Below are 10,691 nucleotides of genomic sequence, written 5' to 3'. Positions count from 1 at the left end.
GAATACCAGCAAGTACTCCGTGGACCATGAACCACAGATTGACAACTATTGCCAAGAGAGTTGCCATCCTTGAGGGTTTGGGGTGGGATAGTGCCTAGGAGGGTCACAGGAATATGGTGGCAAATGGCATAGAGACATGCGCCTTGCGTTGCGCCTACTTGCCTGGAGTGACAAGCTGGGCCCCTACATTGCACCTTTTATGTTGTGATGCACTATGAGGTCAGGCGGGAGCTTCCCCACCCCAGGATGCCCCCTCAGCCACAGGGTTCAGGAGGCTTCCAAGAGGGAGGGAAGGAAGGAACCCTGGGGATGCTGATGGCAATGGCACAGGGGGTAACTGGAGGGTGCTAGGATCCAATCCTTGACCCCCAGGCGGCAATGCTGGGAGCCCGCAGCGCATGGGGGCCACAAAGGGAGCCGTACAGCACACAGGCTGCCGGCAAAGGACAGGACGGGGCACTGAGCCCGCCGCACAGACTGCTGGGAAAGGAGCAGTAGAGGGGAGGAGCCAGCAAAACACCGGGAAGCGGGGGGAGAGTGTCGTCACACCGCACAGCCTCCTGGGAAGGTGAGGCGCCTGCCCGCTAACGTCAGGACGCAGCAGTAGCCTCGTGGCGTGGCTGTGTTTTCTTCCAGCCACGTGCCCCCCGTCACCCCGGCAACCGGGCGCAGCTTCTCGCGGGGAGACTCTCGCGAGAGCTGGGCTCTATAAAGTGTCCGCTCTCGCGCGGGGCGGGCCGGAAGGCGGCGCAGCGGGTTTGAAGGCAGCGGCGGGAGGTGAGACATGAAACCGCCGTCACTGCCCCTCCCCCCCTTGCACTGTGCCTCCGAACCCGCCCGCGGGGCCGGGATATTGCCGGGGAGCGCGGGGCGGCCCGGGCCCTGGGGGGCTGTTTGTGAGCGGGTCTGTCCCGCGGTGGGGGCCTGTCCGGGGTGGGGCTGGGGCAGACGCGGGGTGGGGGCGTAGAGGAGAGGCTGAGCAGGGCTGGGCACTGCCAAGGCCGTAAGAACTGCCATCCTGCCTAGATCAGTGGTCCATCTAGTCCAGTGTCCCGCCTGTAGAGCTGGGCAGTTATCAAGTGATCCATCCCTGTCATCCGGGCTCAGCTTCTGGCAGTCAGAGGTTTAGTGCTCAGGGCCAGAGGGAGGGTGGGGTTGCATCTCTAACCATCTTGGCTAATGGCTGTGGTGACCAAATGTGAAAAATCAGGCTGGGGTAAAACAAAGACCCTAAAATTGGGATAATCTGCTCACCCTACTAATAACTGTGGTTGGACCTGTCCTCCATGAATGTAGCTAATTCTTTTTTTAAACACGTTATAGTTCTGGCTTTAATAACATCCCCTGGTGACCTGTTCGAGGTTGACTCTGCATTGGGTGAAGTACTTCCTCATGATAGCTTTAAACCTGTTGTCTATTAATTTCATGACTCATGACCTGCACCGAGGCACCCCGGGTTCTCTCTCCTCAGGGGACAGAGTCTATCAGGAGATAGACCATAGATGTGATCAGTCCTGCAGTGAGCTGGGTGGGATGGGCCACTCAGTGCATTTCTTCCCTGTCATATCTTTGCCATTCCTTGAACAGTGTGTGAGTTCAACACCATGGATAACTGTGATGTCATAAACACGGTATCTGAAAAGCTGTATTAGCCAACGGAAAGTGGGGAGGGGAAGAGAGAAAGTTGACCATTTACTGTTGTTCTGCCTGCCTTGTCTTGAGTGCTTAACTGCAACCATTATCACTGCATAGTGCGTTTTGGCTGCCTCTCTCAGGCATTCTTTCCCTGCAGAAAATTACTGCAAAATCAATGTGGATGTTATTGAATCAAACATGCAATTTAGGAAAAGCTGAATCTTTACTCTGCCCTTATTTGTTGACACCCTAAAATATGGACTATATAGCATATTGTGAGTGGCTTTTTTTTAAATATATAAAGAGCCTCAGTGGTTTTTGATGCACAGATCACATTGACTTTACATGTTCTCCTAATTCGCTTAGATAACATAAAATCCGAACCAGCAAATACATAGTGGAACATCTAACTTGCAGTTAATTCAGATTCCCTCTGTCTTGGTTTGAATTAGTGTCGGGATCTGGAAACAAGCCATATCTAAAGAGAGTCTGAGTAAGTCATGTTATGGATGTTTAAAGGTTCCTGAGTTTGAGTTTGTCCATTATTGTGAAGCATGCTAGTTGGAAGACTGGATAAAGGCTCAAACTTCCTAATTTTAAATGTATCTAAATTATGGTGCTAACAAAAGCTTCAGATATACTTCTTCCTTACTGAGGTTTTAATAATAATAATTACAACTATTTTGCATATCTATAAAGCCTTCCACCTAAGGATAAGAATGCTTTGCAAACATTAAGCCTCTTTATGACAGGTTTTTTTTACAGATGCGGTGACTGAGCTATCAAGGTCAACTACAGAACTGGGACAGAACACAGTTGTTTTTTTTTAGTATTTTGCTTTAGTCCTTTGCTTCTTTCCTTAAATTCTGAACTCAGGCATGCTCAACCTGGAGCTTTGCCTCAGAAGTGAGAGTAATTCAAAGCTGAAAGGTCTTGCAGCCATCCCAACACTTAAAGCCATCAAATGTTTGCATTGGCTTTTAAAAAAACGTTCCATATATTGTAAAGGTTAATAACATTAACTGGTATTTTCAACTTTGATTTGTGTTGTAGTTCTGACTGAGACATAAGAATCAAATAGTCTGAAAAACAGCACTGTACCCTAACTGAATAAACTTGATAAGAAATTTCATTTAGGATTATACTGATAAATCATTTAAAGTGAGATGAAGGGATCATATTTTAAGGCATAAGATGCAGAATTAAGTTTGAGTTTTCAACGTTAGTGCTGTATTTCCTGACTCAAATGTTTGCTATCTCAGTCTTAACATTTAATTAATACTAACTTCATTTGCTTGGAATTTCATTGCTTGCATGTAATGCCTCTGTAGTATGAGTCTGGTTTGAAGCCTTATTTAAGACCCACTTCTATTTTTATTTAAAAAAAAAAAGCCCTTAAAACTTTGCACATCTACATTCACTGAAAGGAAGGGTTTTTTTGCAAAATTGGAAATAAATGTCTGAAAAGTATTAGGGCTTGTCTTCATGTACAGTCTACAGTAGTAAAAGCTTTAGTGAAAACAGTCCTAGGCTGAGAGAAGAGCGTCTCTCATTGTAGTTAATCCACCTCCTCAGAAACAGTAACTGTTGACAGGAGAAACTCTCCTGTCCACATAGCACTGTCTACATGGGGGAGGTTAGATTGGTATAACTATATCGGGGTGTGGGTTTTTCACACCCTGAGCAATGTAGTTATATCGCTATAGGTCTGTAGTGTAGATCAGGTAAACTATCTCCCTTATGCTAAGATTGTACAGGATGGGGACTCAGAGGAACAATCTTCACAGCCCAGATTAGTTTTAAAAACCTTTTCATAGATTGTGGTACTAATCCATAGTTGATGGAATGTGACCCAGTTCTCATTTATTTGTATGTATGTTAGTCATCAAGCCTTGTATCGAAGTTTGTACCACATGGTATTAGTTCAGTCTTGACATCTTGTTGCAACCATAATATTAAGCAATAAAATCTTTCTTTTAACAGGCATCTTGGATATTGTGCAACAGAGTGAAAGACAGTGGAATAAGTAGTGAAACTTTTTTAATCTGGTTGACTTGAGTTCTTTTGTTGGAACAAAGGTAAACTGGTAGAAGATGCCGACTGGGAAAGTTTTGCAACCTGTACTTAAAATGAAAGTGGATGAACTCTTCCTGTGCTGGCTCAGTCAGCCTGCAACCCAGTTGATGTTAAAGGATTGTTTGAGAAGGATCAAGAATGAAGAGAAGACTGAAATTGGTAGTGGAGATGCTGGGGACAGTGAACCTCTCATTTTTACTAATAAAACCTCCAAATCTAAACAAAGTATGCTAGATAACCTGATATCTCCTTTGGTGACTCCTTCCAGTCCTCCTCAACTTTCTACATCTCTCCCCCTGGGAACTTCAACTAGCCCAAGAAACCTATCTAATATTAGAGGAATACGTAGATCTACAGGGACAAGAACAGTAAGTTCCTTTACTTTCTGAGACTTAAAATAGAATACTTTTGTAATAGGTGAATCTGAAGTGTGTGGTGTTGACGAGTTATGAGGATGTTTGTTTCACCACTGCATTCAATCAAAAAGTGAGTTAGTGGCATAAATTGCTAATCTTTGCTAATTCTTGTCTAAACTATCAAAAGACTGAGTTTTGTAGCTGACCGCTTGTGAGTTTGTTTTGTTTTGAGTAATGTTCATTTTGTTTTTCCCTCTTGAATCTCCAGTTCTTCAAAATCAGCAGTGGTAGTTGTTATACTTCACAGTACTGAACAAAGTAATGTAAAAGGACACTAAACTCTTGACAGATATACCATACAATCTGAGCTGTATATCTCTATGTTGCAACTCTTACTAGATGCTAAACATACCACAGTGAATGCTACATGTGCAGGAAAATCCATTTACTCCTAGAGGATTAGAAATTGCAGAAAATTGTTGATTTTAGTTGTAGAGTAGCTGTTTTAATAAACTTAGCACCTTAGGGTACATCTACACTACCCGCCAGATTGGACACAATCACGTCTAGTGACACTAGACACAATAAATTGATCCCCAGTCACTCTGCCGGTGACTTCGGAACTCCATCATGGTGAGAAGTGGAAGTGGAGTTGACGGGGAAGCAGTGGCCATCGATCCCATGCCGCGAGGACACAAAGTAACTGATTCTAAGTCGATCTAAGATGTGTCGACTCGTAGCTGAAGTTGCGTATCTTAGGGTATGTCTACACTACGGGATTATTCTGATTTTACAGAAACCAGTTTTTAAAAACAGATTGTATAAAGTCAAGTGCACACGGCCACACTAAGCACATTAATTCGGCGGTGTGCGTCCATGTACTGAGGCTAGCATCAATTTCCTGAGCGTTCCCATAGCTATCCCATAGTTCCCGCAGTCTCCCCTGCCCATTGCAATACTGGGTTGAGATCCCAGTGCCTGATGGGGCAAAAAACATTGCCGCTGGTGCTTCTGGGTACAGCCTCACCCCTCCCTCCGTGAAAGCAGCAGCAGCCAACCGTTTTGCACCTTTTTTCCTGGGTGAACTGTGCAGATGCTATTCCATGGCAAGCATGGACCCTGCTGAGCTCAAGACAGCAATCATGGATGTTTTAAAACACTTCGTGCATTCTCATGCAATCAGTGCTGAACCAGGACCTGCAAAGCCAGGTGAGGAGGTGGCGGCTACCACAGAGTAGCCACGAGAGTGAGGACATGGACACAGAATTCTGTCAAACTGCAGTCCCCTGCGCTTTGGAGATCCTGCTGGTAATGGGGCAGGTTCTAGCCATTGAACGCTGATTTTGGGCCCGGGAAACAAGCACAGACTGATGGGACGGCATAGTGTTGCAGGTGTGGGACGATTCCCAGTGACTGCGAAACTTTCGCATGCGTAAGGGCACTTTCATGGAACTTTGTGACTTGCTTTCCCCTGCCCTGAAGCACCAGAATATCAGAATGAGAGCAACCGTCACGATTGAGAAGCGAGTGGCAATAGCCCTCTGGAAGCTTGCAACACCAGACAGCTACCGGTCAGTCGGGAATCAATTTGGAGTGGGAAAATCTACTGTGGGGGCTGCTGTGATGCAAGTAGCCAAAGCAATCACTAAGCTGCTGCTATCAAAGGTAGTGTCTCTGGGACCTGTACAGGTCATATTGGATGGCTTTGCTGCAATCGGATTCCCTAACTGTGGTGGGGCGATAGATGGAACCGATATCCCTATCTTGGCACCAGGGCACCCACTACATAAACCGCAAGGGGTACTTTTCCATGGTGCTGCAAACACTGGTGGATGACAAGGGACGTTTCACCAACATCCACGCGAGATGGCCAGGAAAGGTTTATGACGCTCGCGTCTTCAGGAACACTACTCTGTTTAAACAGCTGCAGCAAGAGAATTACTTCCCAGACCAGCAAAGAATCCTGTGGCACCTTATAGACTAACAGATGTTTTGGAGCATGAGCTTTCGTGGGTGAATACCCACTTCGTCAGATGCATGCACCCACAAAAGCTCATGCTCCAAAACGTCTGTTAGTCTATAAGGTGCCACAGGATTCTTTGCTGCTTTTACAGATCCAGACTAACACGGTTACCTCTGATACTTCCCAGACCAGAAAATAACAGTTGGGGATGTTGAAATGCCTGTCATTATCCTGGGGGATCCAGCCTACCCCTTGATGCCATGGCTCATGAAGCCATACACAGGCAGCCTGGACAGTAGTCAGGAGCTGTTCAACTATAAGCTGAGCAAGTGCAGAATGGTAGTAGAATGTGCATTTGGCTGTTTAAAGGCGCGCTGGCGCACATTGGTTTGGCTGAGGTCTGAGCGTGTCACTAATGTCCCCATTGTTATTGCTGCTTGCTGTGTGCTCCACAATCTCTGAGAGTAAAGGGAGACCTTTATGCTGGGGTGGGAGGCTAAAGCAAATCAGCTGGCCGCTGATTACGCACAGCCAGACACCAGGGCGATTAGAAGAGCACACCAGGAAGCGATGCTCATTAGAGAAGCTTTGAAAACCAATTTCATCACTGGCCAGGGTACAGTGTGACTGTTTCTCCTTGATGAAACCCTCCCCCTTTGATTGAGTCATTCCCTCTTTCATTGCGGGTCACTTCCATGATTTCCAAAAACATTTCTTCTCGTGTCTTTTTTTTCCGCCGCCTTATCTGAGATAGCCTTTGGGACGGAGTAGGGAGGCTTGAAAAATTTGCAGCTGCATGAGGGAAGGAAAAAAGAGAGAGAAGTATTTAAAAAAATACCTTTTAGAGAACAATGGTCATATTCTTTCACGGTGAACAACACTATTCACCTTACATAGCACGTGTTTTCACTACAAGGTCGCATTTTGCATCTTAATATTGAGTGCCTGCGGCTTTGGTGTTACAGATCACAGATGCAGGTCCAGGCAGCAGAATTCGGCTTGCATGGCGCCATGGTAAGCCATTGCCTTTCGTCTTCGGCAGTCTTCGTCTATCCAGCACCTTCCTTTCCCAAATAGCAAGCAAAGCCCATTGAGTGCTGCTTCTTTCCTGTTAATGTGCAGCAGCAGAAACCACCCCGTGGCTGGTATCATGGAAGATCACTGCTAAACACCCCCCCCCCAACCGCGTACCAGGTGCCCCCCTCTCTTCCCCCCACTTGGCTACCTGCAGGGAAGGACTTCTTTTAAGCCACAGGCAAACAGCCCAGTAGGAATGGCCATCTCTGTCCCCTTAATTTAATTCTTGAATTTCAACCAGGTTACCATGAACGATATCACTTTCCTGAGGATAACACAGCAAGATAAAGAATAGATGTTGCTTGAATGCCAGCAATCACCGGGACCAGATGCAGCTAGGCTTTGTCATGCAATGATACCAGATTACTTGCTACATGCATGGTGTGGTCAAGTGTCCTACCATGGAGGACGGAATAAAGCAGCGCTGCCCAGAAACCTTCTGCAAAGGCTTTTGGAGTACCTCCAGGAGAGCTTCATGGAGATGTCCCTGGAGGATTTCCGCCAAACTGTTAACAGACTTTTCCAGTAACTGTACTGCCCGCGAATGCATCCCAAGTCCTCAGGGCAAATTAATCATGAAAAAAGCTTGCTTTTAAACCGTCTTACATTTACAAGGTACACTCACCAGAGGTCCCTTCCATGGCTTCATTGTCTGGGATAGTTGCTTGGGAGGGCTGGGAGGGTAATTCCGTCAGGATGAGAAAAAGCTCCTGGGTGTTGGGGAGAACAGAGTGCTATGTGCTCTCTACAAGCTCATCCTCTTCCTCCTCATCTTCCCCATCCGCAGAATCCTCAGCCATGGTTGCGATTACCACCCCCACCTCGGAATCCACGGACAGGGGTGGGGTAGTGGTGGCACATCCCCCTAGAATTGCACGCAGCTCAGCATAGAAGCGGCATGTTTTCAGCCCTGCCCCGGACTTTGTTTGCTTCTTTGGTTTTCTGGTAGGCTTGTCTGAGCTCCTTAACTTTCACTCTGCACTGTACTGAGTCCCTAGTGTGGCGCCTCTGCATCATGGCCTTGGAAATTTTTTCAAATGTTTTTTCATTTCATCTTTTGGAAAAGAGTTCTGTTAGCACGGAATCCTCTCCCCACACAGTGATCAGATCCAGTACCTCCCGTGCAGTACATGCTGGAGCTCTTTTGCAATTCACAGGAGACTGCATTGTTACCTGATGAGCTTTGCGTGGTCACCTGTGCTGATGATCTCTCCACGCTAGGCGAACAGGAAATGAAATTCAAAAGTTTGTGGGGCTTTTCCTTTCTACATGGCCAGTGCATCCAACTCCAGATTGCTGTCCAGAGCGGTCAAAATGGTGCACTGTGGGATAGCTCCCGGAGGCCAATACCATCGAATTGCAGCCATGCTAACCCTAATCCGACATGGCAATACCGATTTCAGTGCTACTCTTCTCATCGGGGAGGAGTACAGAAATTGGTTTAAAGAGCCCTTTATATCGATATAAAGGGCTTTGTTGTGTGGACGGGTGCAGGGTTAAATCTGTTTAACGCTGCTAAATTCGGTTTAAACGCGTAGTGTAGACCAGGCCTTAGATCGATTCTTTCTCTGTCTCTCTCTCTCTCTCTCTCTCTCTCTCTCCTCTTCCCCCCTCCCCCCCACGGTTGTAGACCAGGCCTAAGTTATTTTGCACTCTTATGTGGAGGTGCATCTGATAAAATCTTCTACTTCACTGTTTGGATTTACAAGTTACACTGGTGTCTGAAATTGGTATTAGGGATTTCATTTGACTAACGATGTGGAGTAGAGCCTTACAAACTGACATCTCTAGTTGGAAGCTCTAGTTCACTGATTATCCACAGGCCACATGTCACTTTTCCTGGCACTAATACAGTGCAGTGCACTTTACTAGAGTTTGAAAAATTTACCATACGCTACTAACATACACTAACTCTACAAAGGGAGAGGTAGTATCTACCAATAGAAGGACAATGTCCTGGTGAGAAGCCTAGGCCCAAATTTTTAAATATATTTAGGTGTTGCTTTGTTCAGCATTGCAAAACCAAACTGTTTTAGGAGCCTAAGTCTCTTTGCCTTTGCCTTCAAGGGTCATCATTTGTATCCTCTTCTGCCTAGTAGATGTATGAACTTGAAGTTCTATCAGTATGGTGTAGAAGCTGAATGAATTATTGCCTTATGTAAATAGACTGCGTGGGAGTCTGGTTGTAAGTATGTGCTCGTCTTTCTACTTGTTCCATTTATGATGGGCACAGGGGCTTTAAATCTGAATTCTCAGTGGAAGACTAACTAGAATTTCTTATCCAGGAGATCAGAATGAGTCAATCTTGCTTTTCTTCCCAATACGAGTAGTTATTCTTAATATTTCTCAGTGGAAAAAATTCTCCAGAAATTCTTTATTGTGAAAGCATCATAAAATAGAATGAAAGTGATGAACTTAGTTATGTGGACTAATGCTCTTTTGTTATGCAGATAATGACTGTATTACAAATGTGTGAATTCATATAAATGCATATCAGAGTAGTATTGGAGTCATTTTTTTTTAATTCCTTCCCAGTGCAGTAAGGCTAAGTCTGGTATCTGTTTTCCAGCATTTTCCTGACTGAAAAGGAAAAGCGAAGGATTGGGGAGAGAGGGGTGGGAAATTTAGATGATCACTGGTGGATTTACGGCTTACTGTACTTAAAAAGAAAGAAAAAGAACCCTATGACCTGGTCATCCAGATTTTGTGCCCACCTTTCTGCATGAAGCTATCCCGGTCCAGACAGGCGCTCTGAGGACATGAATACCATTTGTTTGGAAGCCCAGGGGCGAAAGCTTACTGACTCTAAAGCCAAATCTCAGACTCAGTAGCCATATAGGTGAAGAAGTGCTGATTTTACAGACATCCATAAAATAGCATGTGATGATATACCTTTTTAATTAAAGAAAAGGCTAGCTTTCTAAAAGACTAGGTCTGATGGAAAGATGTATTGTTGCTTATCCTTAATTTAATATGGTTGTGCCAAAGAGCAGAGTACCAGGTAAACAGATAGGAAGACATTGTCTCTCTCCCTGTAGTGACAAGCTTACCAGGCGCCATATTTTATATGGAACCTCAGACTTGATTACACTTAAACAGAAAGTAATAGTTTTGGTCAACGAATGGTATGTTTCTAAGCTCTCCTTTTCTAAAGCTCCTGGCTTCTATTGAAGGTTTCAAGTATTGTGCAGTGTTGCAGAATTTGCTGCAGAATTGTTCTAAATTTCATCTTTTTTTAAAAAAGGCAGCTAGCCTTCACTGTTATGACTAAATCCTAAAAATGAGAACTGAGTGTAAACCAGTGCAGAGTCTTCATACAGTTTAAATTATTTCTGAGGGCTTGTCTAAACAGTGTGGTAATGTGCACTAAAAGGGTGTGAATTCTCAAGCACATCAACATGTTGCATATTAACTAGCCCATGTAGATCTTGCTGGCATGCGCTAAAAGTTCTTGGTGCCTGTTAACATAGTATTGTTTGAAACAGGATTGCAAGGGCCAGTTAGTGTGCAACATGTTGATGAGTTTTAGAATTCACATTCCTCGAGCGTGCATTGCTGTGCTGTGTAAACAAGCCCACAGACAC

At 45.1% G+C, this 10,691-nt stretch overlaps 1 protein-coding gene across 1 annotated transcript in view; it reads left to right on the top strand.

The window, feature by feature from the left end:
- The first annotated feature begins 680 nt into the window (after positions 1–680).
- Positions 681–10,691, top strand: part of PPP2R3B (protein phosphatase 2 regulatory subunit B''beta) — a 114,232-nt gene continuing 104,221 nt past the window's right edge. The window contains exons 1-2 of the mRNA XM_030571610.1: positions 681–777; positions 3,619–4,079. Coding sequence (XP_030427470.1) covers positions 3,729–4,079 — 351 coding nt within the window. The 5' untranslated portion in view covers positions 681–777; positions 3,619–3,728. The remainder of the gene's footprint in view (positions 778–3,618; positions 4,080–10,691) is intronic.

Source organism: Gopherus evgoodei, chromosome 1 (assembly GCF_007399415.2).
Source record: "Gopherus evgoodei ecotype Sinaloan lineage chromosome 1, rGopEvg1_v1.p, whole genome shotgun sequence".
Classification (NCBI taxonomy): Eukaryota; Metazoa; Chordata; order Testudines; family Testudinidae; genus Gopherus; species Gopherus evgoodei.
This window is presented reverse-complemented; position numbering and strand designations above follow the sequence as displayed.